This window comes from Xenopus tropicalis, chromosome 4, assembly GCF_000004195.4.
Source record: "Xenopus tropicalis strain Nigerian chromosome 4, UCB_Xtro_10.0, whole genome shotgun sequence".
In the NCBI taxonomy this organism is placed as follows: Eukaryota; Metazoa; Chordata; class Amphibia; order Anura; family Pipidae; genus Xenopus; species Xenopus tropicalis.
This window is the reverse complement of record NC_030680.2, coordinates 180,694-208,545: the sequence shown is the minus strand read 5'-3', so window position 1 is coordinate 208,545 and position 27,852 is coordinate 180,694. Positions and strand designations below refer to the sequence as shown.

General features: G+C 53.2%; 1 protein-coding gene across 1 annotated transcript; it reads left to right on the top strand.

The window, feature by feature from the left end:
- cars1 (cysteinyl-tRNA synthetase 1) lies at nt 1-26,762 on the top strand (the record flags this gene model as incomplete). Its single annotated transcript, NM_001011365.1, is given in 22 exon segments — nt 1-40; nt 4,396-4,487; nt 5,051-5,139; nt 5,768-5,864; nt 6,617-6,715; nt 7,307-7,456; nt 8,039-8,179; nt 8,264-8,352; nt 9,223-9,344; nt 10,091-10,203; nt 10,330-10,458; nt 10,763-10,892; nt 13,331-13,434; nt 13,861-13,958; nt 14,501-14,690; nt 15,024-15,092; nt 15,743-15,824; nt 15,926-16,006; nt 21,764-21,831; nt 24,605-24,664; nt 25,451-25,534; nt 26,411-26,762. Coding segments are annotated over 22 exon segments (2,244 nt in total). The 3' UTR covers nt 26,546-26,762.
- Between the last annotated feature and the right edge of the window lie 1,090 nt (nt 26,763-27,852).

The window sequence follows — 27,852 nt, the reverse complement described above, 5'->3', positions numbered from 1 at the left end:
CCGCGGAGCGGGGACGGAATGACGGACTCCTGGGAGCGAGGTGAGTAGCACTCAGGGGCCACAGGGGCCACACGGGCCCGTCTGTATAACTCACTCACTCAGGGGCCACACGGGCCCGTCTGTATAACTCACTCACTCAGGGGCCACACGGGCCCGTCTGTATAACTCACTCACTCAGGGGCCACTGGGGCCCGTCTGTATAACTCACTCACTCAGGGGCCACTGGGGCCCGTCTGTATAACTCACTCACTCAGGGGCCACTGGGGCCCGTCTGTATAACTCACTCACTCAGGGGCCACACGGGCCCGTCTGTATAACTCACTCACTCAGGGGCCACACGGGCCCGTCTGTATAACTCACTCACTCAGGGGCCACACGGGCCCGTCTGTATAACTCACTCACTCAGGGGCCCGTCTGTATAACTCACTCACTCAGGGGCCCGTCTGTATAACTCACTCACTCAGGGGCCACAGGGGCCCGTCTGTATAACTCACTCACTCAGGGGCCACTGGGGCCCGTCTGTATAACTCACTCACTCAGGGGCCACACGGGCCCGTCTGTATAACTCACTCACTCAGGGGCCACACGGGCCCGTCTGTATAACTCACTCACTCAGGGGCCCGTCTGTATAACTCACTCACTCAGGGGCCCGTCTGTATAACTCACTCACTCAGGGGCCACAGGGGCCCGTCTGTATAACTCACTCACTCAGGGGCCACAGGGGCCCGTCTGTATAACTCACTCACTCAGGGGCCACAGGGGCCCGTCTGTATAACTCACTCACTCAGGGGCCACAGGGGCCCGTCTGTATAACTCACTCACTCAGGGGCCCGTCTGTACCACTCACTCACTCAGGGGCCACAGGGGCCACACGGGCCCGTCTGTATAACTCACTCACTCAGGGGCCACAGGGGCCCGTCTGTATAACTCACTCACTCAGGGGCCCGTCTGTACCACTCACTCACTCGGGGGCCCGTCTGTACCACTCACTCGGGGGCCCGTCTGTACCACTCACTCACTCGGGGGCCCGTCTGTACCACTCACTCACTCGGGGGCCGTCTGTACCACTCACTCACTCGGGGCCCGTCTGTACCACTCACTCACTCGGGGGCCCGTCTGTACCACTCACTCACTCGGGGGGCCCGTCTGTACCACTCACTCACTCGGGGCCCGTCTGTACCACTCACTCACTCGGGGGCCCGTCTGTACCACTCACTCACTCGGGGGCCCGTCTGTACCACTCACTCGGGGCCCGTCTGTACCACTCACTCGGGGGCCCGTCTGTACCACTCACTCCGCGGGGGCCCGTCTGTACCACTCACTCACTCGGGGGCCCGTCTGTACCACTCACTCACTCGGGGGCCCGTCTGTACCACTCACTCACTCGGGGGCCCGTCTGTACCACTCACTCACTCGGGGCCGTCTGTACCACTCACTCATCGGGGGCCCGTCTGTACCACTCACTCACTCGGGGGCCCGTCTGTACTCACGGGTCACTCACTCGCGCGGGCCCGTCTGTACCACTCACTCACTCGGGGGCCCGTCTGTACCACTCACTCACTCGGGGGGCCCGTCTGTACCACTCACTCACTCGGGGGCCCGTCTGTACCACTCACTCACTCGGGGGCCCGTCTGTACCACTCACTCACTCGGGGGCCCGTCTGTACCACTCACTCACTCGGGGGCCCGTCTGTACCACTCACTCACTCGGGGGCCCGTCTGTACCACTCACTCACTCGGGGGCCCGTCTGTACCACTCACTCACTCGGGGGCCCGTCTGTACCACTCACTCACTCGGGGGCCCGTCTGTATAACTCACTCGGGGGCCACAGGGGCCCGTCTGTACCACTCACTCGGGGGCCAACTGCCCCCTCATTTGTAAAGACAGAAACTGCCGCTTTCCCTGCTCTGACCAAGCGCATGGATGCCATTCCCTGGCCCCTCAGCCACAGACCAGTTCGGGAACAGTAACCCACACTCGGCTCCTTATCATCCTATATTCCCTATAGGGAGATCCCCGGGGCTGCCCCCTCTGGGGTTTGGGGGTCTCGGTCTTATCCCCTACTGGGGGGTTCAGTACAGTTACTGGGGGGCACATAACCCAATTGCCCACTGATACTCACTGAGCCCGACACTCCCTGTCTCCCTAATGCAAATGGTACAGAAGTGATTTTTTCCCCTGATGCCCCCTGTGCCCCCTGATGCCCCCTGTGCCCCCTGATACCCCTGTGCCCCCTGATACCCCTGTGCCCCCTGATACCCCTGTGCCCCCTGATACCCCTGTGCCCCCTGATACCCCTGTGCCCCCTGATACCCCTGTGCCCCCTGATACCCCTGTGCCCCCTGATACCCCTGTGCCCCCTGATACCCCTGTGCCCCCTGATACCCCTGTGCCCCCTGATACCCCTGTGCCCCCTGATACCCCTGTGCCCCCTGATACCCCGGCCCTGACCTGCCCCCTGATGCCCCCTGATGCCCCCTGTGCAGTTATTTCCAGAGTTATAGAAAAGCAGCCTTTGTTCTGGGCAATAAGGAACAGGGCTACGTATTGTGCCAAACAGCACAGAGTCTCTCACATAAATATTATACCCCTCCCCGGGTAGATATAATCCCCCCATACAGTCTGGGCTGGGTCAGTTCTACATGTAGTGTCGGTTCCGCAGGGGAATCCTGGCCGGTGGGTCTGACATTTGCTTTTATCGGTCCCCCCCCCCCCCCTCCGGTTGCATTAGCCAGGGGCAGATATAATCCCCCCATACAGTCTGGGCTGGGTCAGTTCTACATGTAGTGTCGGTTCCGCAGGGGAATCCTGGCCGGTGGGTCTGACATTTGCACAGAACGGTCGCAGTGTCACAGCCACTGCCCTGTGTCCCTAGGGATCTCATAGGGTTCCTTCCAGTTGCATGATGGGATTATTATTATGTACAGCCGGGGGGCAATACGTGTGTTTATATAGCAGCGCAATTGCACCCAGTGCTTTACAACACGGGGGGGGGGGGGGGGGGGAACTATATGAGCAAAGGGTTCATCTTGATGGAGGTGTTTGTGGGTGGGGCTTATAATATACAAATGGGCAGGTGGGGTGGGGCTAGAGGGGTTGCACTAGCCATGTAGCCACACCCCCTGTGACAGTGTCCTAGTGTTTGTGGGTGGGGGCTTATAATATACAAATGGGCAGTGGGGGTGGGGATACAGGAGTTGCACTGCCTTTGTGGCCACACCCCCTGTGACAGTGTCCTAGTGTTTGTGGGTGGGGTTTATAATACACCAATGGGCAGTGGGGGTGGGGCACATACCCTGACTCTCCTGTGCCTCTCTCCTTCAGTTGTGAGCATTAGAGAGGACAAGGACAGGATGGAGGCCCTGAATGAGTTCCTCAGCAGCCGTAGTTACATCCAGGGCTACACATATTCTCAGGCCGACGCCCAGGCCTTCCTGCAGCTGGAGGGACCGCCCCCTGGCCACTTGTTCCATGTGGTGCGGTGGTACAAGCACATAGCGGCAGTTTCCACTGAGGGTGCAAAGCGCAGTGACTTCAGAATTGGGCAGTCATGTAAGTAAGTCATGTGTCTGCCTCCCAGTACTGTCTGTCCTACAGCCAAATGCAGCTCTGCAGGGCATCATTGTACTGAGTGGAGCAATGAAGCCAAATGAAGCTCTGCATAGGATCATAGTACTGAGTGGAGCAATGAAGCCAAATGCAGCTCTGCAGGGCATCATTGTACTAAATGGAGCAATGAAGCCAAATGCAGCTCTGCATAGGATCATAGTACTGAGTGGAGCAATGAAGCCAAATGCAGCTCTGCAGGGCATCATTGTACTAAATGGAGCAATGAAGCCAAATGCAGCTCTGCAGGGGACCATCCTGTCAAGCGTTCAGGGATCTGATGGGACCTATTTGGGCTACAATTCTGCACATTGTCATTGGTGTCCTGCTATGGGCAGCTCCTCCCTTACTCCCCGCTAAACTCCTCCGTATTCTCCCTTATGGCGCCCTTATATTGTTGTGCTCATATCCGTGTCGGTGCGCACACGTGTGCATGTCGGATGTTGACAGGAAAGTGTGTACACGTGTACAGAGCCAGAGCTGGGCAGGGATTGGGCCGTGACAGAGCCCTGTGTAAACAAACATGACAATCAAACCATGACCTTCCTCCCAGCATATTCTATACATTATATATTGATTCTGTATATTGTGTATATGGTGCATACAGCAGTACCAGCAGTACATGGGTTAGGCATAGTCACACTCCCCCCTGGGATAAGGCCCAGTATAATATGCACAGGGGCCACAATAAAGGGCACTGATTGGCCGGAGCACAGGCGCTGCTGAGCAAGGTGGGCTCTTCAGTGGTTCAGATGAATGTAACATGTGCCCCCTCTTGTCTCCCCCAGGTAAAGGCAGGCGCACCCAGCCCCCCTGGTCTGCACCCAACACTCAGGCACAACCAGGACTGCGCCTGTACAACAGCCTGACTCGCAGCAAGGTACCCCCCCCCCCTCCTCCTCCTCAGTGTAACTCAGCCAATTGCACTGGGGCTTCCTCTCCCTCTGTATCTTCTCTTATTCTAACAAACTGCTCCCCCTAGTGGCCCCAAACAGCAAGGCCATGAATGAGATCTACCCTTTATATTGCACAGTGCTTATATATCATCAGTCCCTGCCCCAGTGAGCTTACAATCTAAGGTCCCTATCCCATTCCCATCAGTCACTGCCCCAGTGGAGCTTACAATCTAAGGTCCCTATCCCATTCCCATCAGCCCCTGCCCCAGTGAGCTTACAATCTAAGGTCCCTATCACATTCCCATCAGCCCCTGCCCCAGTGAGCTTACAATCTAAGGTCCCTATCACATTCCCATCAGCCCCTGCCCCAGTGAGCTTACAATCTAAGGTGCACATACCCTTGTGCTGATCATTATTGTACAGACAAACCCCTCCCATGTTTTGCCCCATTTACCCTCTTGCTTCTCTTTGCTGCACTGTCGGTGTGTGTATCTCGCTGTATTACTAATGCAGTGTGTAACAACAATTGCAACTTGATTTTTTGCAGGAGCTGTTTGTCCCCCAAGATGGTAACAAGGTCACATGGTATTGCTGTGGCCCCACTGTTTACGATGCCTCCCACATGGGACATGCCAGGTAAGTGCATGCTGGGAACGTTGGCATCTCGCTGGTTAATAGAGGCTCCTTATAGGCCCACAGGGAGGTTAGCAGCCAAGGTTAAAGCTCGGTTACCATGGAGATGGACCACTACGTGTTGCTTCGTTTTTGGAAGTCCCGCAAAGAATTCTCCTGCAGGAAATGTTGCTCAACGCCAGAAAGCAAAGCGACAGCCTCCCTGCCATTCTCTTTATTGCCAGAGGGAAGGCATTTGGGGAGACTGGTTGCCCCTGGGAGCCAGGACGACTGACTGATGTCCCCTTGGCCCATAGATGGGGCTTTCCCATGATAGTCTGTAATACTCCATTAAAGGCCAAAGGGCACTTATTCACCCCAGGATGCACCAGTCTGGGGTAAAGTTGATGTGAGGATTCCATGGGGCAGTAACATGGGGCAGGGCTCTGGCCTGGGGTAAATGAATTCTCTGGGGGTATCATATTAGACTATCCTAACCCCATGAATTAGCCTTTCCCTGACTTTCCTCAGGAGTCGGTATAGTGTTAGTAATAAGGCCACTGTATGGAGCAGCCGGCAGGCACTGTACCTTGTTAGTCCTGGGGCCCCCGGCGAGGTCTCACTGATACTCATCATTGGGTTTGTCTTTTAGGTCCTACATATCCTTTGATATCCTTAGGCGAGTCCTGAGGGACTACTTCAAATATGATGTCTTTTACTGCATGAACATCACTGATATTGATGACAAGGTAAGTATTGTCTAAGCACTAAGCACAATTCAGCAGGAACAGCCCCCTAAGTTTGCTCATAGCCTGTACAGAGAGATACCATAAAACTATGGCACATAGGGATCCCCCTGTACTAAGCACAATTCAGCAGGAACAGCACCCTATGTTTGCCTATAGCCTGTACAGAGAGATACCATAAAACTATGGCACATAGGGATTCCCCTGTACTAAGCACAATTCAGCAGGAACAGCCCCCTAAGTTTGCCTATAGCCTGTACAGAGAGATACCATAAAACTATGGCACATAGGGATTCCCCTGTACTAAGCACAATTCAGCAGGAACAGCCCCCTAAGTTTTCCCATAGCCTGTACAGAGAGATACCATAAAACTATGGCACATAGGGATTCCCCTGTACTAAGCACAATTCAGCAGGAACAGCACCCTATGTTTGCCTATAGCCTGTACAGAGAGATACCATAAAACTATGGCACATAGGGATTCCCCTGTATTAAGCACAATTCAGCAGGAACAGCCCCCTAAGTTTGCCTATAGCCCGTACTAAGCAAAAGTTTATAGCAGGGTTGCTGGGCAGATGTGAATCTCAGAGATGTTTTATGCCCGAGTCCCTTTATATGACATGATGGTTTATAATAAGTTGATATAAAACTGCTTACATGGCCGTGGCACAAGTCTGGGACAGCAGATGTACAATATAGAGCCCCTTATGAAATAAACAGAAAATATAGAGGAATAATTGCTGTTTTATGTGCAGATAATAAAGCGAGCCAGACAGAGACATTTATTCCAGCAATACAGAGAGAGGAACCCGCGGCCCAGCGATCTGCTCCAGGACGTCAGCGCTGCACTAACGGTGAGTGGAACCCCCAGCCCTTACAGGTCCCACAAATCTGCTTTTATCTAGAACATTCCGTGTATATGTGGCGCTTTCATGCTCCTTACAGAGGGATTGTGGGGGCACACACAGCAATGGATTTATTTATTAACCCTTGGCAGCATCTGGCCTAATCTCTTTACAGTAACCTTTAGTATGTTATATTTCCTATTCCCCGGTAGGCAACCATTGCTCTGTGAGCTTACAATTTTATTAATATTATTGTCACTCTTTATTCCAGTCTCTCATTCAAACCGCTGCCTGGTTGTTAAGGTAAACAAGGCCCTAGAAACCAGATAGCTGCTTAGATCCCAAGCTGGATAGCTGTTGAACAAATAAAAAATGAAAACCATTTGCAAGTTGTCTCAGAATATCAATGTTTAGGGCATATTAATATTTAATAATAAAGGTGGCCAACCCCTTTAATCTTGGCATCAGTTGGGTGGGACTCGATCAAACATAAACCAAACGGGCCTCAGAAGTCTAGAATGTACAGTGCGACAGTCGGCAGCAGTTGTGGCCAGAGGGGCCGTGTATTTATATGTGTAACACCGAGCCCCTTCCCCGCAGCCATTCCTACAAAGGATCAGCGAGGCCAACGACCCAGATAAAAGGCAGATGCTGGAGAGGATCCACGGTTCTGTTAGTGCTGCGCTCCTTCCTCTGCAGGATGCAGTGAGCAGCAACGCCCGGGCCGAGGAGCTGGAGAGACTCAGCCAGGTACAGGCACAGCCCTGGGACTTGAGTACATGTGGGGTGCGGGGAAGGGTACTTTTGGCTACTGGGTTATTCTGGAGGGGCAGTTAGATGTGGGGGCAAAGTTGTGCCCTCCCCTTTAAAAAAAAAAAAAAACAAAAAACCAGGACTGTTTGTCTATATATTGCAGTATATTCAAGCTCGCCAACTATGTCACACTCACCCCCGGTCTGGCCGGTCCTAGACTCACTCACCCCCGGTCTGGCCGGTCCTAGACTCACTCACCCCCGGTCTGGCCGGTCCTAGACTCACTCACCCCCGGTCTGGCCGGTCCTAGACTCACTCACCCCCGGTCTGGCCGGTCCTAGACTCACTCACCCCCGGTCTGGCCGGTCCTAGACTCACTCACCCCCGGTCTGGCCGGTCCTAGACTCACTCACCCCCGGTCTGGCCGGTCCTAGACTCACTCACCCCCGGTCTGGCCGGTCCTAGACTCACTCACCCCCGGTCTGGCCGGTCCTACACTGCTTAGGTGACAGGGATCATTTGTGTGATAAGAGTGAATGTTGGATCCAGTGACTTCATGGAGACCTTGTGATCCCTCAGGAGCTGATGGAAGCAGCAGTGGACTTGCTGTCGGACTGGTTGGATGAGAAACACGGGGCCCAAATCACAGACAATTCCATTTTCTCTCAACTCCCCAAACACTGGGAAAGCGAATACCATAGAGACATGGAGGCCCTGAATGTAAGTGGTTTCTATGGTTCTGAGTCACGGGAAACAAACTGAGCTGTTAGTCATGGAGAGGTTAAGTGATCTGTTCTCTCCTAGGTCCTGCCGCCCGATGTACTGACCCGGGTCAGTGAATATGTGCCGGAAATTGTAGCATTTGTGCAGAGAATTGTGGATAATGGTTATGGGTATGTTTTCTACTCTATTTCCTTCATAATAACAGAATGTAAAGACAAACAAGAGTCAGATGTGCCTACACTGCTCAGTTTCAGAATACCATTATGTCCCTATAATGGAGGATTCACCCTAAGGTTTGATGGAAAGGAAGCCATTCCTGCTTGAGTTTGGCACAACAGATCTTAGCCTTATACGGTTGTATTGTAGCCTGTGTCTTTCATTCCCGGGGTTTCTAATACAATAAATGGCAAAGAACCGATGGTGCCCCTCTGCCCTACAGTCCTGGGTCTCTAGCACTTTTCCCTGTCCCTCGGGGAGATGGCGTTGCTGCCCAACAGAGCCAAAAGCCTTCTGAGTCTGTAACTGGGGGACATTTATATTCTGGGCCGCCTGGCCTTTGGCTCATACACCTACTGATCATGTTTGGTAGGATTTCAGCTTTTATTACCAAGGCTTTATTACCAGACGTTTTCTCACTCCGTGGCAGAGCTGGACTTCTTCAGATTCATGGTTAGGGTTAGGGTTAGTCTGGACGAGCAGTGGAAGGAATAGCAAGGGGCACACAGATACAGTTGTCAGTAGCAATTACATTTACAAATAACTTGCAACTCACTGAACATGTTAAAATATAGTGTTTTTTTTTATAAAGTTGCTGAGAATTACATTATACAGAATTATATATTTGTTTTATACCTTTTCAGCTCTAAAGAAGGGTTTATCAGTACAGTGGCCCCTATAGTTCCACACGTAACACCATTCCTGCACATTCTCAATGAGATTCTCTTTCAGCAGCATGTCGGCAGTTGCAGTCGATGTTATGAATAGGCAGTTCCATAACAAATGGCATTACTTGCTGCTCTCACCTTGATGCCTTCCCGCAGGTACGTGTCTAATGGGTCCGTGTACTTCAGTACTGCCAAGTTCCATGCCAGCGAGAAACATTATTATGCCAAACTGGTTCCCGAAGCTGTTGGAGATCAGAAGGCCCTTCAGGAAGGTGAAGGTAAGTAACAGACACACCGAATCCACATATGGATATATTGGATAGGGGAGCAGCCTGTTTATGGGGTGGGTGGGGGGGGGCAGCCTGTTTATGGGGTGGGTGGGGGGGCAGCCTGTTTATGGGGTGGGTGGGGGGGGTTGGGGCAGCCTGTTTATGGAGGGGGTGGGGGCATGGACACGCTCTATGAGGTGTATAGCAAGAAGCCTGTGTGTAAGTGCCAGGCACTTGGGAAAAATCTCTGCCAGCATTTTTGCAGCTGGTGACAAAGTGCTTAAATGCAGCCATGCAGATGGTCGTTTGCATTTATGGAATCGGCCAATTACCTGAACATGCACATTTCAGTGTTAATGCAAATGACAAGCGTCGCTGGCTGAAACATACCAGAAAATAATAGCCCTTGTGCCCCATACAGTTAGCTTCAGAGAGGTGCATTTAGGGCACGGGTTGGCAAACTACGGCCCGCGGGCCACGTCCGGCCCATTGGTCTTTTTAATCCGGCCTGCCGAGGATTGGTGTATCTCGCTTTTCCTAACAGAGACCGCAGTCCGCAATCTTCTGTGTTTCAGAAAACCTAGGGGACGAGCGGAGACGGCACTGGCCCAGCCCGTGGCCCCTGAGCCTTAAATTTTTCCCACCCCTGATTTAGGGGGTGCCCCAGTATACAGGGTGTGCTCGTTAGCTTATTCCTGTGCTACACGTCAGTCCTTTAGCATTGCCTGATGGCTGTTTCTTGTTACTGTGTGAAGGGGACCTGAGTATCTCGGCAGATCGGCTAAGTGAGAAGCAGTCTCCCAATGACTTTGCTTTGTGGAAAGCTTCAAAACCTGGGGAACCTTCCTGGGAATCGCCATGGGGAAAGGTAACAAGCAAACACCTCTTGGGTTTTCTTCCTTCTGATCCATAGGTTTCCCTGCACCACAGCACCTACTTATCCTTAGTAAGGATTGTCTACCCTTTATTCTTATCGACCCTTTACCTCCCGCAGGGGCGGCCTGGTTGGCACATCGAGTGTTCCGCAATGGCCGGATCTATTCTGGGCGAATCAATGGATATCCATGGGGGTGGATTTGATCTCCGATTTCCCCATCATGACAATGAATTGGCTCAGTCCGAGGTACAAAATATTTCTGGTTTTTGCCTGAATATTTCCAGAACTCACATATGTATATTGAAGCTTTTACTTGCAGAGCCCAGACCTGCCCAACAGTATTATATTCAGCTTGGGGCACACAGGCCTACACTAGCCTCAGGGGGTTGGCTAGGAGGGTGGGACTTCCAAGTTGCTCATGGCTGAGGTGTCAGACAGGTGCAACCCTGGGAGATTAATTCCTATGTTGCCAGGTGGGTATGTGATAGTTCTGACTGCTGTTATTTTCTCCTCTCAGTTTCAACTGCTTTTATTCTCTCTCTGGCCATAGGCTTACTTTGATAATGACCACTGGGTGCGCTATTTCCTCCATACTGGTCACCTGACTATTGCGGGCTGTAAAATGTCCAAATCCTTGAAGAACTTCATCACCATCAAAGATGCACTTCAGAAAAATACAGGTGAGAGCTCACATCCTAATGTGTCCATCAGGGCTCAGTATAACGAGGGCCCCTATAATATCCGGCACAGTGATTATACCCATCAGGGCTCAGTATAACGAGGGCCCCTATAATATCCGGCACAGTGATTATACCCATCAGGGCTCAGTATAACGAGGGCCCCTATAATATCCGGCACAGTGATTATACCCATCAGGGCTCAGTATAACGAGGGCCCCTATAATATCCGGCACAGTGATTATACCCATCAGGGCTCAGTATAACGAGGGCCCCTATATAATATCCGGCACAGTGATTATACCCATCAGGGCTCAGTATAACGAGGGCCCCTATAATATCCGGCACAGTGATTATACCCATCAGGGCTCAGTATAACGAGGGCCCCTATATAATATCCGGCACAGTGATTATACCCATCAGGGCTCAGTATAACGAGGGCCCCTATAATATCCGGCACAGTGATATACCCATCAGGGCTCAGTATAAACGAGGGCCCCTATATAATATCCGGCACAGTGATTATACCCATCAGGGCTCAGTATAACGAGGGCCCCTATAATATCCGGCACAGTGATTATACCCATCAGGGCTCAGTATAACGAGGGCCCCTATAATATCCGGCACAGTGATTATACCATCAGGGCTCAGTATAACGAGGGCCCCTATAATATCCGGCAGGATTATACCCATCAGGCTCAGTATAACGAGGGCCCCTATAATATCCGGCACAGTGATTATACCCATCAGGGCTCAGTATAACGAGGGCCCCTATATAATATCCGGCACAGTGATTATACCCATCAGGGCTCAGTATAACGAGGGCCCCTATAATATCCGGCACAGTGATTATACCCATCAGGGCTCAGTATAACGAGGGCCCCTATATAATATCCGGCACCAGTGATTATACCCATCAGGGCTCAGTATAACGAGGGCCCCTATAATATCCGGCACAGTGATTATACCCATCACGGCTCAGTATAACGAGGGCCCCTATAATATCCGGCACAGTGATTATACCCATCAGGGCTCAGTATAAACAAGGGCCCCTATAATATCCGGCACAGTGATTATACCCATCAGGGCTCAGTATAACGAGGGCCCCTATAATATCCGGCACAGTGATTATACCCATCAGGGCTCAGTATAACGAGGGCCCCTATAATATCCGGCACAGTGATTATACCTCAGGCTCAAACGGGGCCCTAAATCCGGCACAGTGATTATACCCATCACGGCTCAGTATAACGAGGGCCCCTATAATATCCGGCACAGTGATTATACCCATCAGGGCTCAGTATAACGAGGGCCCCTATAATATCCGGCACAGTGATTAATACCCATCAGGGCTCAGTATAACGAGGGCCCCTATAATATCCGGCACAGTGATTATACCCATCAGGGCTCAGTATAACGAGGGCCCCTATAATATCCGGCACAGTGATTATACCCATCAGGGCTCAGTATAACGAGGGCCCCTATATAATATCTGGCACAGTGATTATACCCATCAGGGCTCAGTATAACGAGGGCCCCTATATAATATCCGGCACAGTGATTATACCCATCACGGCTCAGTATAACGAGGGCCCCTATAATATCCGGCACAGTGATTAATACCCATCAGGGCTCAGTATAACGAGGGCCCCTATATAATATCTGGCACAGTGATTATACCCATCAGGGCTCAGTATAACGAGGGCCCCTATATAATATCTGGCACAGTGATTATACCCATCAGGGCTCAGTATAACGAGGGCCCCTATAATATCTGGCACAGTGATTATACCCATCAGGGCTCAGTATAACGAGGGCCCCTATATAATATCCGGCACAGTGATTATACCCATCACGGCTCAGTATAACGAGGGCCCCTATAATATCCGGCACAGTGATTAATACCCATCAGGGCTCAGTATAACGAGGGCCCCTATATAATATCTGGCACAGTGATTATACCCATCAGGGCTCAGTATAACGAGGGCCCCTATATAATATCCGGCACAGTGATTATACCCATCAGGGCTCAGTATAACGAGGGCCCCTATAATATCCGGCACAGTGATTATACCCATCAGGGCTCAGTATAACGAGGGCCCCTATATAATATCTGGCACAGTGATTATACCCATCAGGGCTCAGTATAACGAGGGCCCCTATATAATATCCGGCACAGTGATTATACCCATCAGGGCTCAGTATAACGAGGGCCCCTATAATATCCGGCACAGTGATTAATACCCATCAGGGCTCAGTATAACGAGGGCCCCTATAATATCCGGCACAGTGATTATACCCATCAGGGCTCAGTATAACGAGGGCCCCTATAATATCCGGCACAGTGATTATACCCATCAGGGCTCAGTATAACGAGGGCCCCTATAATATCCGGATATAATATAGTGGATACATTCTCTGCTCTTTGTGTTTGTTACCAGCCCGTCAGCTGCGCCTGGCGTTCCTGATGCACGCCTGGAAGGACACCCTAGATTATTCCAGCAACACAATGGAGTCGGCTGTTCAGTACGAGAAGTTTATGAATGTGAGTCTTTATGGAAATCCATTTATCTTTCCCAAAAGTGTTACCCTGGGGCAGTTTTCTAGATTATGCACATTATGTCATTATGGGAACTCTTCCCAATAGCAGAACATTGGCAGATCCCTGGTAGCTCTTCCCAATAGTAGAACATTAGCGGATCCCTGGCAGCTCTTCCTAATAGCAGAACATTAGCGGATCCCTGGCAGCTCTTCCCTATAGCAGAACATTTGCAGATCCCTGGCAGCTCTTCCCAATAGCAGAACATAGCGGATCACTGTCAGCTCTTCCCAATAGCAGAACATTGGCAGATCCCTGGCAGCTATTCCCAATAGCAGAACATAGCGGATCACTGTCAGCTCTTCCCAATAGCAGAACATTAGCGGATCCCTGGCAAGAGCAGAAAGTAGACTGTTTCCATCTTTATTTCAGGAATTCTTCTTAAACGTGAAGGATCTTCTCAGAGCTCCTACTGACGTTACAGGGCAGTTTGTGAAGTGGGAAGTTCCGGAACTAGAACTGAACAGCTGGTAAGTTCTGCCTGGCAGGGAACGTAAAACTGTTACGTACTGTGCAACTGTGCGGGTTCCTCCCGGGACAGGGGCAAGCTCAAGGCATGCTGGGAATTCAGTGTAACGGACTGTGCGGTTCCCCCCGGTACAGGGGCAAGCTCAAGGCATGCTGGGAGTTCAGTGTAACAGACTGTGCGGTTCCTCCCGGTACAGGGGCAAGCTCAAGGCATGCTGGGAGTTCAGTGTAACGGACTGTGCGGTTCCCCCCGGTACAGGGGCAAGCTCAAGGCATGCTGGGAATTCAGTGTATGGACTGTGCGGTTCCCCCCGGTACAGGGGCAAGCTCAAGGCATGCTGGGAGTTCTGCTGCTGCTGCCACAGGGGAAGGTTTGGTTTGTCCCACAGCTTTCAGGGAAGTGGGCAGAATGAGAAACACACATGGGTTTATAGGACACAGCAGTATATAACAGATAAGCAGCTATAAGGGCACCCACTTGCCCCCTGGCATACTCACAGTGTGGCACAAATACACATTCTAACATTACCTTCTCCCTGACTAGTTTTTATAGCAAAAAGGCAGCCGTTCACGAAGCGCTGTGCGATAACATCGATACCCGCACCGTCATGGAGGAGATGCGGTCGCTGGTCAGTCAGTGCAACTCCTACATTGCCAGCAGGAAGGCAGCCAAGCAGCCCCCCAACAGATTGCTACTGAGAAGCGTCAGCTCCTATCTTACTGCCATGCTCAAGGTAATTGTCCCGTTATACTCCCCAAAGTACATTATGTGGGTATAGTTACTGCTGCCCACAGCATTCTCATTGCCTCCGGCCCAAGAGGCCCCAAATTCAAAGGGCCCAAACCCAGTTCACATGCAGCCAAGGCTTATGGTTTCAACATCTGAAGTAGCCCCGGCCCCCTGACCAGTCTCTCAGAAACCGTATGAGGATATAAGGCATATGTAAAATAACTTGTGTGTGTATATATATATATATATATATGCTACTGTATTGTTACCCCAATACTGTATTGTTACCCCAATATACTTGTTTCACTGGATTTTGACTACAGAATTGATTTTCTAGGTGTTTGGGGCAATCGAAGGTGAAGAAGTTATTGGTTTTCCCATTGGTGGAAGTGACAACAGCATGAATGTAAGTTTCCTGTCGGCGAGTGGGTGGTTCCTGTGTGTAGCTGGGGAGTGGCAGGTTCTTTTGGGTATTGAGTGGATCTGTTCTTAGAGATAATGCTATTCCTCTGTGTCCTTGTGAGTGGGTGGTTCCTCTGTGTCCTTGTGAGTGGGTGGTTCCTCTGTGTCCTCGGCTAGTGGGTGGTTCGACGGGGTCCTCGGCTAGTGGGTGGTTCGACGGGGTCCTCGGCTAGTGGGTGGTTCCACGGGGTCCTCGGCTAGTGGGTGGTTCGACGGGGTCCTCGGCTAGTGGGTGGTTCCACGGGGTCCTCGGCTAGTGGGTGGTTCCACGGGGTCCTCGGCTAGTGGGTGGTTCCACGGGGTCCTCGGCTAGTGGGTGGTTCCACGGGGTCCTCGGCTAGTGGGTGGTTCCACGGGGTCCTCGGCTAGTGGGTGGTTCCACGGGGTCCTCGGCTAGTGGGTGGTTCCACGGGGTCCTCGGCTAGTGGGTGGTCCCACGGTGTTGTTGAGGATTAGTAAGTTAGTGAGTTTGGCAAAGTGTGGTTTATGAGTGGGCTGTACACTCACTGAGTGTCCCTTGTTTGTATGGAGTGAGTGATTATTCCCAGCACAGAAGTGAGTTTATTTAGATTTTCTCTCTCTCCCCTCGTTCAGCTGGAAAGCACCGTGATGCCGTATCTGCAGGTTCTGTCCCAGTTCAGAGAAGGGGTGCGACAGATTGCCCGGCAGCACAAAGGTAACAGTCTGGGTGCCCCAATTGTTACTGTGTGTGGGGGGGCCCACGGGGTGCTGCTCGGGGTGCTTGCTGATTGGCTCCCTTCTATTTACTCCTAATAGTGACTGAAGTCTTACAGCTCAGTGACCTGCTGAGGGACGACGTCCTTCCAGAACTCGGCGTCCGGCTGGAGGACCATGAAGGTGCGGGGCACGGCCCTGTTAGAGGGGGGGCACGGCCCTGTTAGAGGGGGGGCACGGCCCTGTTAGAGGGGGGCACGGCCCTGTTAGAGGGGGGGCACGGCCCTGTTAGAGGGGGGGCACGGCCCTGTTAGAGGGGGGGCACGGCCCTGTTAGAGGGGGGGCACGGCCCTGTTAGAGGGGGGGCACGGCCCTGTTAGAGGGGGGGCACGGCCCTGTTATTGGGGGGGCACGGCCCTGTTATTGGGGGGGCACGGCCCTGTTATTGGGGGGGCTCACCAAATGATTATTTGGGGGAGTACATTGCATTTGACATGTTACGTATGTTCAGCTTTCTATTTGGTGCCGTAAGCTGCAGAGTAGAGTCAGGTTGATAACAATGAACTGCACAAACCCAACCAGGAAAGGGTCAGACTGATACGGAGACACTGCCCAGTGTGCTTTGGTGTTTGTGCTACCCACTGGGACTGGGCCTTTCCAGCTATTGAACCCTTCATCTACTGCCCAGTACCTTATTACCCTGCCCCTCTCCCTATTAGCCCGCCCCCCTTCATTATTATCCCGCCCCACTCCTTGGGGGGGGGGGAGCAAGCAGAGTAGATCCCAGCCTGTCAGTGGTGGCACCCCAACTGTCCATTGATTGTGAGGTGTGGGAAGCCTTTGGGTTGGAGTCTGCCCTTACTCAGACCAGGGTAGGGAGTGGTGTGTGTGTAACTGGGAAGCCTTTGGGTTGGAGTCTGTACTTACTCAGACCAGGGTAGGGAGTGGTGTGTGTGTAACTGGGAAGCCTTTGGGTTGGAGTCTGCCCTTACTCAGACCAGGGTAGGGAGTGGTGTGTGTAACTGGGAAGCCTTTGGGTTGGAGTCTGTACTTACTCAGACCAGGATAGGGAGTGGTGTGTGTGTAACTGGGAAGCCTTTGGGTTGGAGTCTGTACTTACTCAGACCAGGGTAGGGAGTGGTGTGTGTAACTGGGAAGCCTTTGGGTTGGAGTCTGTACTTACTCAGACCAGGGTAGGGAGTGGTGTGTGTGTAACTGGGAAGCCCTTGGGTTGGAGTCTGCCCTTACTCAGACCAGGATAGGGAGTGGTGTGTGTAACTGGGAAGCCTTTGGGTTGGAGTCTGTACTTACTCAGACCAGGATAGGGAGTGGTGTGTGTGTAACTGGGAAGCCTTTGGGTTGGAGTCTGTACTTACTCAGACCAGGATAGGGAGTGGTGTGTGTAACTGGGAAGCCTTTGGGTTGGAGTCTGCCCTTACTCAGACCAGGATAGGGAGTGGTGTGTGTAACTGGGAAGCCTTTGGGTTGGAGTCTGTACTTACTCAGACCAGGATAGGGAGTGGTGTGTGTAACTGGGAAGCCTTTGGGTTGGAGTCTGTACTTACTCAGACCAGGGTAGGGAGTGGTGTGTGTAACTGGGAAGCCTTTGGGTTGGAGTCTGTACTTACTCAGACCAGGGTAGGGAGTGGTGTGTGTGTAACTGGGAAGCCTTTGGGTTGGAGTCTGTACTTACTCAGACCAGGGTAGGGAGTGGTGTGTGTAACTGGGAAGCCTTTGGGTTGGAGTCTGTACTTACTCAGACCAGGATAGGGAGTGGTGTGTGTAACTGGGAAGCCTTTGGGTTGGAGTCTGCCCTTACTCAGACCAGGATAGGGAGTGGTGTGTGTAACTGGGAAGCCTTTGGGTTGGAGTCTGTACTTACTCAGACCAGGATAGGGAGTGGTGTGTGTAACTGGGAAGCCTTTGGGTTGGAGTCTGTACTTACTCAGACCAGGGTAGGGAGTGGTGTGTGTAACTGGGAAGCCTTTGGGTTGGAGTCTGTACTTACTCAGACCAGGGTAGGGAGTGGTGTGTGTGTAACTGGGAAGCCTTTGGGTTGGAGTCTGTACTTACTCAGACCAGGGTAGGGAGTGGTGTGTGTAACTGGGAAGCCTTTGGGTTGGAGTCTGTACTTACTCAGACCAGGATAGGGAGTGGTGTGTGTAACTGGGAAGCCTTTGGGTTGGAGTCTGCCCTTACTCAGACCAGGATAGGAGTGGTTGTGTGTACTGGGAAGCCTTGGGTTGGAGTCTGTACTTCCAGACCAGGATAGGGAGTGTGGTGTGTAACTGGGAAGCCTTTGGGTTGGAGTCTGCCCTTACTCAGACCAGGATAGGGAGTGGTGTGTGTAACTGGGAAGCCTTTGGGTTGGAGTCTGCCTTACTTCAGACCAGGATAGGGAGTGGTGTGTGTGTGTAACTGGGAAGCCTTTGGGTTGGAGTCTGTACTTACTCAGACCAGGATAGGGAGTGGTGTGTGTGTAACTGGGAAGCCTTTGGGTTGGAGTCTGTACTTACTCAGACCAGATAGGGAGTGGTGTGTGTAACTGGGAGCCTTTGGGTTGGAGTCTGCCCTTACTCAGACCAGGATAGGGAGTGGTGTGTGTAACTGGGAAGCCTTTGGGTTGGAGTCTGCCCTTACTCAGACCAGGATAGGGAGTGGTGTGTGTAACTGGGAAGCCTTGGGTTGGAGTCTGTACTTACTCAGACCAGGGTAGGGAGTGGTGTGTGTACTGGGAAGCCTTTGGGTTGGAGTCTGCCTTATTCAGACCAGGATAGGGAGTGGTGTGTGTGGTAACTGGGAAGCCTTTGGGTTGGAGTCTGTACTTACTCAGACCAGGATAGGGAGTGGTGTGTGTAACTGGGGAAGCCTTTGGGTTGGAGTCTTGCCCTTACTCAGACCAGGATAGGGAGTGGGTGTGTGTAACTGGGAAGCTTTGGGGTTGGAGTCTGCCCTTACTCAGACCAGGATAGGGAGTGGTGTGTGTAAACTGGGAAGCCTTTGGGTTGGAGTCTGTACTTACTCAGACCAGGATAGGGAGTGGTGTGTGTAACTGGGGAAGCCTTTGGGTTGGAGTCTGCCCTTACTCAGACCAGGGTAGGAGTGGTGTGTGTAACTGGGAAGCCTTTGGGTTGGAGTCTGCCCTTACTCAGACCAGGATAGGGAGTGGTGTGTGTAACTGGGAAGCCTTTGGGTTGGAGTCTGCCCTTACTCAGACCAGGGTAGGGAGTGGTGTGTGTAACTGGGAAGCCTTTGGGTTGGAGTCTGTACTTACTCAGACCAGGATAGGGAGTGGTGTGTGTAACTGGGAAGCCTTTGGGTTGGAGTCTGCCCTTATTCAGACCAGGATAGGGAGTGGTGTGTGTGTAACTGGGAAGCCTTTGGGTTGGAGTCTGTACTTACTCAGACCAGGATAGGGAGTGGTGTGTGTAACTGGGAAGCCTTTGGGTTGGAGTCTGCCCTTACTCAGACCAGGATAGGGAGTGGTGTGTGTAACTGGGAAGCCTTTGGGTTGGAGTCTGTACTTACTCAGACCAGGGTAGGGAGTGGTGTGTGTGTAACTGGGAAGCCTTTGGGTTGGAGTCTGTACTTACTCAGACCAGGGTAGGGAGTGGTGTGTGTAACTGGGAAGCCTTTGGGTTGGAGTCTGTACTTACTCAGACCAGGATAGGGAGTGGTGTGTGTGTAACTGGGAAGCCTTTGGGTTGGAGTCTATACTTACTCAGACCAGGATAGGGAGTGGTGTGTGTAACTGGGAAGCCTTTGGGTTGGAGTCTGCCCTTACTCAGACCAGGATAGGGAGTGGTGTGTGTGTAACTGGGAAGCCTTTGGGTTGGAGTCTGTACTTACTCAGACCAGGATAGGGAGTGGTGTGTGTAACTGGGAAGCCTTTGGGTTGGAGTCTGTACTTACTCAGACCAGGATAGGGAGTGGTGTGTGTGTAACTGGGAAGCCTTTGGGTTGGAGTCTGTACTTACTCAGACCAGGATAGGGAGTGGTGTGTGTGTAACTGGGAAGCCTTTGGGTTGGAGTCTGTACTTACTCAGACCAGGATAGGGAGTGGTGTGTGTGTAACTGGGAAGCCTTTGGGTTGGAGTCTATACTTACTCAGACCAGGATAGGGAGTGGTGTGTTTAACTGGGAAGCCTTTGGGTTGGAGTCTGTACTTACTCAGACCAGGGTAGGGAGTGGTGTGTGTAACTGGGAAGCCTTTGGGTTGGAGTCTGCCCTTACTCAGACCAGGGTAGGGAGTGGTGTGTGTAACTGGGAAGCCTTTGGGTTGGAGTCTGTACTTACTCAGACCAGGATAGGGAGTGGTGTGTTTAACTGGGAAGCCTTTGGGTTGGAGTCTATACTTACTCAGACCAGGATAGGGAGTGGTGTGTTTAACTGGGAAGCCTTTGGGTTGGAGTCTATACTTACTCAGACCAGGATAGGGAGTGGTGTGTGTGTAACTGGGAAGCCTTTGTGTTGGAGTCTATACTTACTCAGACCAGGATAGGGAGTGGTGTGTTTAACTGGGAAGCCTTTGGGTTGGAGTCTGCCCTTACTCAGACCAGGGTAGGGAGTGGTGTGTGTGTGTAACTGGGAAGCCTTTGGGTTGGAGTCTGCCCTTACTCAGACCAGGATAGGGAGTGGTGTGTGTAACTGGGAAGCCTTTGGGTTGGAGTCTGCCCTTACTCAGACCAGGATAGGGAGTGGTGTGTGTAACTGGGAAGCCTTTGGGTTGGAGTCTGCCCTTACTCAGACCAGGATAGGGAGTGGTGTGTGTAACTGGGAAGCCTTTGGGTTGGAGTCTGTACTTACTCAGACCAGGATAGGGAGTGGTGTGTGTAACTGGGAAGCCTTTGGGTTGGAGTCTGTACTTACTCAGACCAGGATAGGGAGTGGTGTGTGTAACTGGGAAGCCTTTGGGTTGGAGTCTGCCCTTACTCAGACCAGGATAGGGAGTGGTGTGTGTAACTGGGAAGCCTTTGGGTTGGAGTCTGCCCTTACTCAGACCAGGATAGGGAGTGGTGTGTGTAACTGGGAAGCCTTTGGGTTGGAGTCTGTACTTACTCAGACCAGGGTAGGGAGTGGTGTGTGTAACTGGGAAGCCTTTGGGTTGGAGTCTGCCCTTACTCAGACCAGGATAGGGAGTGGTGTGTGTAACTGGGAAGCCTTTGGGTTGGAGTCTGTACTTACTCAGACCAGGGTAGGGAGTGGTGTGTGTGTAACTGGGAAGCCTTTGGGTTGGAGTCTGTACTTACTCAGACCAGGATAGGGAGTGGTGTGTGTAACTGGGAAGCCTTTGGGTTGGAGTCTGTACTTACTCAGACCAGGATAGGGAGTGGTGTGTGTAACTGGGAAGCCTTTGGGTTGGAGTCTGCCCTTACTCAGACCAGGATAGGGAGTGGTGTGTGTAACTGGGAAGCCTTTGGGTTGGAGTCTGTACTTACTCAGACCAGGATAGGGAGTGGTGTGTGTAACTGGGAAGCCTTTGGGTTGGAGTCTGTACTTACTCAGACCAGGATAGGGAGTGGTGTGTTTAACTGGGAAGCCTTTGGGTTGGAGTCTGTACTTACTCAGACCAGGGTAGGGAGTGGTGTGTGTAACTGGGAAGCCTTTGGGTTGGAGTCTGTACTTACTCAGACCAGGATAGGGAGTGGTGTGTGTGTAACTGGGAAGCCTTTGGGTTGGAGTCTGTACTTACTCAGACCAGGGTAGGGAGTGGTGTGTGTAACTGGGAAGCCTTTGGGTTGGAGTCTGTACTTACTCAGACCAGGATAGGGAGTGGTGTGTGTAACTGGGAAGCCTTTGGGTTGGAGTCTGCCCTTACTCAGACCAGGATAGGGAGTGGTGTGTGTAACTGGGAAGCCAGACTGGGGGGCCACTTGGTGTTTATATAACATGTTACTACACTTGGCCTTTCTCGTGTTGGAGAATAACGTTTTGTTCCAGGACTTCCCACTGTTGTCAAACTGGTCGACCGAGAGACTTTACTGAAGGAGAAAGAAGAGAAGAGGAAGGTAAATATGGGAATAAAGGCAATTTCCAGGCCTGAATTCTCCCCAGAACAGACATAGCGGAACCTTAAGCACAAGTAGATATGATTTGGGGGAGACTGAACTGTTCCGCCCCCTGGGGTTTCACTATCTGCCCCTGGGTTACTGAGCTGTGAGACTGAACTGTTCCGCCCTCTGGGGTTTCACTATCTGCCCCTGGGTTACTGAGCTGTGAGACTGAACTGTTCCACCCTCTGGGGTTTCACTATCTGCCCCTGGGTTACTGAGCTGTGAGACTGAACTGTTCCGCCCTCTGGGGTTTCACTATCTGCCCCTGGGTTACTGAGCTGTGAGACTGAACTGTTCCACCCTCTGGGGTTTCACTATCTGCCCCTGGGTTACTGAGCTGTGAGACTGAACTGTTCCACCCTCTGGGGTTTCACTATCTGCCCCTGGGTTACTGAGCTGTGAGACTGAACTGTTCCGCCCTCTGGGGTTTCACAATCTGCCCCTGGGTTACTGAGCTGTGAGACTGAACTGTTCCGCCCTCTGGGGTTTCACTATCTGCCCCTGGGTTACTGAGCTGTGAGACTGAACTGTTCCGCCCTCTGGGGTTTCACTATCTGCCCCTGGGTTACTGAGCTGTGAGACTGAACTGTTCCGCCCTCTGGGGTTTCACTATCTGCCCCTGGGTTACTGAGCTGTGAGACTGAACTGTTCCGCCCTCTGGGGTTTCACTATCTGCCCCTGGGTTACTGAGCTGTGAGACTGAACTGTTCCGCCCTCTGGGGTTTCACAATCTGCCCTGGGTTACTGAGCTGTGAGACTGAACTGTTCCGCCCTCTGGGGTTTCACTATCTGCCCCTGGGTTACTGAGCTGTGAGACTGAACTGTTCCGCCCTCTGGGGTTTCACTATCTGCCCCTGGGTTACTGAGCTGTGAGACTGAACTGTTCCGCCCTCTGGGGTTTCACTATCTGCCCTGGGTTACTGAGCTGTGAGACTGAACTGTTCCGCCCTCTGGGGTTTCACTATCTGCCCCTGGGTTACTGAGCTGTGAGACTGAACTGTTCCGCCCTCTGGGGTTTCACTATCTGCCCCTGGGTTACTGAGCTGTGAGACTGAACTGTTCCGCCCTCTGGGGTTTCACTATCTGCCCCTGGGTTACTGAGCTGTGAGACTGAACTGTTCCGCCCTCTGGGGTTTCACTATCTGCCCCTGGGTTACTGAGCTGTGAGACTGAACTGTTCCACCCTCTGGGGTTTCACTATCTGCCCCTGGGTTACTGAGCTGTGAGACTGAACTGTTCCGCCCTCTGGGGTTTCACTATCTGCCCCTGGGTTACTGAGCTGTGAGACTGAACTGTTCCGCCCTCTGGGGTTTCACAATCTGCCCCTGGGTTACTGAGCTGTGAGACTGAACTGTTCCGCCTCTGGGGTTTCACAATCTGCCCCTGGGTTACTGAGCTGTGAGACTGAACTGTTCCGCCCTCTGGGGTTTCACTATCTGCCCCTGGGTTACTGAGCTGTGAGACTGAACTGTTCCGCCCTCTGGGGTTTCACTATCTGCCCCTGGGTTACTGAGCTGTGAGACTGAACTGTTCCGCCCTCTGGGGTTTCACTATCTGCCCCTGGGTTACTGAGCTGTGAGACTGAACTGTTCCGCCCTCTGGGGTTTCACTATCTGCCCCTGGGTTACTGAGCTGTGAGACTGAACTGTTCCACCCTCTGGGGTTTCACTATCTGCCCCTGGGTTACTGAGCTGTGAGACTGAACTGTTCCACCCTCTGGGGTTTCACTATCTGCCCCTGGGTTACTGAGCTGTGAGACTGAACTGTTCCACCCTCTGGGGTTTCACTATCTGCCCCTGGGTTACTGAGCTGTGAGACTGAACTGTTCCACCCTCTGGGGTTTCACAATCTGCCCCTGGGTTACTGAGCTGTGAGACTGAACTGTTCCGCCCTCTGGGGTTTCACTATCTGCCCCTGGGTTACTGAGCTGTGAGACTGAACTGTTCCACCCTCTGGGGTTTCACTATCTGCCCCTGGGTTACTGAGCTGTGAGACTGAACTGTTCCGCCCTCTGGGGTTTCACTATCTGCCCCTGGGTTACTGAGCTGTGAGACTGAACTGTTCCACCCTCTGGGGTTTCACTATCTGCCCCTGGGTTACTGAGCTGTGAGACTGAACTGTTCCACCCTCTGGGGTTTCACTATCTGCCCCTGGGTTACTGAGCTGTGAGACTGAACTGTTCCACCCTCTGGGGTTTCACTATCTGCCCCTGGGTTACTGAGCTGTGAGACTGAACTGTTCCACCCTCTGGGGTTTCACAATCTGCCCCTGGGTTACTGAGCTGTGAGACTGAACTGTTCCACCCTCTGGGGTTTCACTATCTGCCCCTGGGTTACTGAGCTGTGAGACTGAACTGTTCCACCCTCTGGGGTTTCACTATCTGCCCCTGGGTTACTGAGCTGTGAGACTGAACTGTTCTGCCCTCTGGGTATTTAGTTCTGCAGTGTGCTGCTAGCTGGGCCGTAGAAACCCCCCCCCCCCCCCAGGTGTTCTTATTGCCCCCCCAAGGTGCCCTGGGGGCAGATCCCTCCGTAGATTCTCCTGGCCCAAAAGTGGCAGTGTGCCTTTAAGGCTATTGTGGTGGGTCTCTCCTTATGTTATGGCAACGGGCCTATTGGGGTGTAGACTTACCCTTTATATGAAAGCACAGAGAGCTGCCATTTAGTGTGAGGAATCTCTTTACTTGGCCTTTATAAAGACTTGCACTGACCGGCCCTGCACCTTTCAGGCTGAGGAAGAGAAGCAGAGGAAGAAGGAAGAAGCAGCCAGGAAAAAGCAGCAGCAGGAGGTGAGCGGCACCCACAGGGGGGGGGGGGGGGGGGGGTATTAAAGGAGAAGTTACACCAACAAATACAACAAGTGATTTATTTGAACCAATGTGGCAGCTGTTCCTGCGCTGAGTGTGTCCCTTCCCTGAGTTTGCACTCGCCCACTGACTGTCACTGTCTGGGATCCCTGGGAGAGAGAATAGGGGATCCCTGGGAGAGAGAATAGGGGATCCCTGGGAGAGAGAATAGGGGATCCCTGGGAGAGAGAATGGGGATCCCTGGGAGAGAGAATGGGGATCCCTGGGAGAGAGAATTGGGGAGCCCTGGGAGAGAGAATAGGGGATCCCTGGGAGAGAGAATAGGGGATCCCTGGGAGAGAGAATGGGGATCCCTGGGAGAGAGAATGGGGATCCCTGGGAGAGAGAATTGGGGATCCCTGGGAGAGAGAATGGGGATCCCTGGGAGAGAGAATTGGGGAGCCCTGGGAGAGAGAATTGGGGATCCCTGGGAGAGAGAATGGGGATCCCTGGGAGAGAATTTTTAATGCAAGTTTATTAGAGAGATGGTTTCTTGTTTTTTCAAAAGGGGGGGGGGGGGGGGGGGGGGGGCCTGTAATTGGCTCATTTTTTTTTACTTTAGATCCCCTTTAAGAGCAGGGAGTTGCCAGTTTGGGGGGTGACTGCTGCCCCTTTAAGAGCAGGGAGTTGCCAGTTTGGGGGGTGACTGCTGCCCCTTTAAGAGCAGGGAGTTGCCAGTTTGGGGGGTGACTGCTGATCCCCCTGACCCGTGTCTCTGTGTCTGTACAGGCAGCCAAGCTAGAGAAGATGAAGGTCTCTCCCAGCCAAATGTTTCAACTGGAAACAGACAAATACTCCCAGTTTGATGAAAGCGTAAGTACCAATCCCCACTGGTGCCTGAGCCGCGTGGCTTTAGCTTATTATTATTATTATTGGGTGCCCCCCCCCCCCCAAACTGCAGCACTATGTACCCTAATCCCCACATCCATGTTCCAACCCCCATGTTGAGGGACCGGATTGTAACACAGAAGTGAGGGCCCCTGGTTTGGCCACTAACCTTATTGTACCCCCCCCCCCCGAGTCCCAGGGAAGCAGTTGTAGCTGCCACACGGGGGGGGGGGGGGAGTAACTGTACCCCCAGCCTGTCTCCTTGCTTCTCAGTATTAGTGCAGCCCACTAGTCTGCAGCCCAGGGACTAACAGAGCTGTATGGTGGCCAAACCGCTGTATCTAATGTTTGTGTGTGTCTGGCACATTTGGTTCCATTATTCTCCCCGCTCCGTTGGGCGCCCTCGCTCTCGCCGCTCGTTCGCCCGGCGCCCTCGCTCCCCCCGCTCCATCGCCGGGCGCCCTCGCCCTCCCCGCTCCATCGCCGGGCGCCCTCGCCCTCCCCGCTCCATCGCCGGGCGCCCTCGCCCTCCCCGCTCCATCGCCGGGCGCCCTCGCCCTCCCCGCTCCATCGCCGGGCGCCCTCGCCCTCCCCGCTCCATCGCCGGGCGCCCTCGCTCCCCCCGCTCCGTCGGGCGCCCTCGCTCCCCCCGCTCCGTCGGGCGCCCTCGCTCCCCCCGCTCCGTCGGGCGCCCTCGCTCCCCCCGCTCCGTCGGGCGCCCTCGCTCCCCCCGCTCCGTCGGGCGCCCTCGCCCTCCCCGCTCCGTCGGGCGCCCTCGCCCTCCCCGCCCCGCCGGGCGCCCTCGCCCTCCCCGCTCCGTCGGGCGCAGACTGTATGTTACATGACCCTTTTCTTTTCCAGGGTTTCCCCACACATGATACGGAGGGCAAGGAACTGAGCAAAGGGCAAAGCAAGAAACTCCGCAAACTGTACGAAGCACAAGAGAAGTTACATAAAGAATATTTGCAAATGGCCCAGAATGGGACGACAGGCTGACAGTTTGTGCAGGAAGTGTGCGTTTCCATATTCCCCCCCTGCACATATTTATTACGCTGTAAATAAATGGCCATCATTAAATACCTCTGATTTCAGTGCCACCATGAACCTTTAAATTGGGGGATTTCCTGGCTCTGCCGGTGCCTAATAGGGAACCCCAAATATCAACTTCTTCTTCCCAACTGTCAATCACAAATAATAAATTCCTAATAACGTGTCTCTGAGATATTATTGCTCTGCAAGCGAAGCGGGGTGTTTGGAAATAAATGTGTATTGAGCTCCAAGGGAAGCCTGGCGAGTGAGCACTGCTCTAGAACATACGGGGGGAGGAACCGATATTGTACCTACGTGAGATGCAGCGGGGGGGCATAAGGTCCCAAGGAAAATACCATGGAGAGACTGTCGCTGTGGATAGCGCGGAGCCGGGAGCCGCCGGCCCTTTGGGATAGCGCGGAGCCGGGAGCCGCCGGCCCTTTGGGATAGCGCGGAGCCGGGAGCCGCCGGCCCTTTGGGATAGCGCGGAGCCGGGAGCCGCCGGCCCTTTGGGATAGCGCGGAGCCGGGAGCCGCCGGCCCTTTGGGATAGCGCGGAGCCGGGAGCCGCCGGCCCTTTGGGATAGCGCGGAGCCGGGAGCCGCCGGCCCTTTGGGATAGCGCGGAGCCGGGAGCCGCCGGCCCTTTGGGATAGCGCGGAGCCGGGAGCCGCCGGCCCTTTTGGATAGCGCGGAGCCGGGACCCGCCGGCCCTTTTGGATAGCGCGGAGCCGGGACCCGCCGTCCCCCGTGGATACCATACACCTAGGCCTGACCTGCTATATTTAAACTCCACCCTACAGGAAAGCTGTGGTCAATTATAAGGCTCAGAACAATTACGGATGTCAGGGCAGAAAACTGAATAAGATTGATGTGGGAAGGCGAGTGCGGCTGTAGCCCCTTGATGGGTCCCCCCCCCATATTGCTCTTGTACCCCAGTTCCCTAAGTGTCTCCCCGGTACCCCAGTTCCCTAAGTGTCTCCCAGGTACCCCCATCCCCTCAGTATTTCATACCGCCCAACAAAGGACAAACTGTAAGAGAGACACAACTACTATGGGGGGTGAAAAGGTTAGTGGAACCCCCGAAAATACCACAGCCTGTTGTACTAACTGGTGCACACTGTGGCCCCCAAGCGTTTCCTGCCAGACGCACCGTGGCTCCCAAGCGTTCCTGCCAGACGCACCATGGCTCCCAAGCGTTCCCTGCCAGGCGCACCGTGGCCCCCAAGCGTTCCTGCCAGACGCACCGTGGCTCCCAAGCGTTTCCTGCCAGACG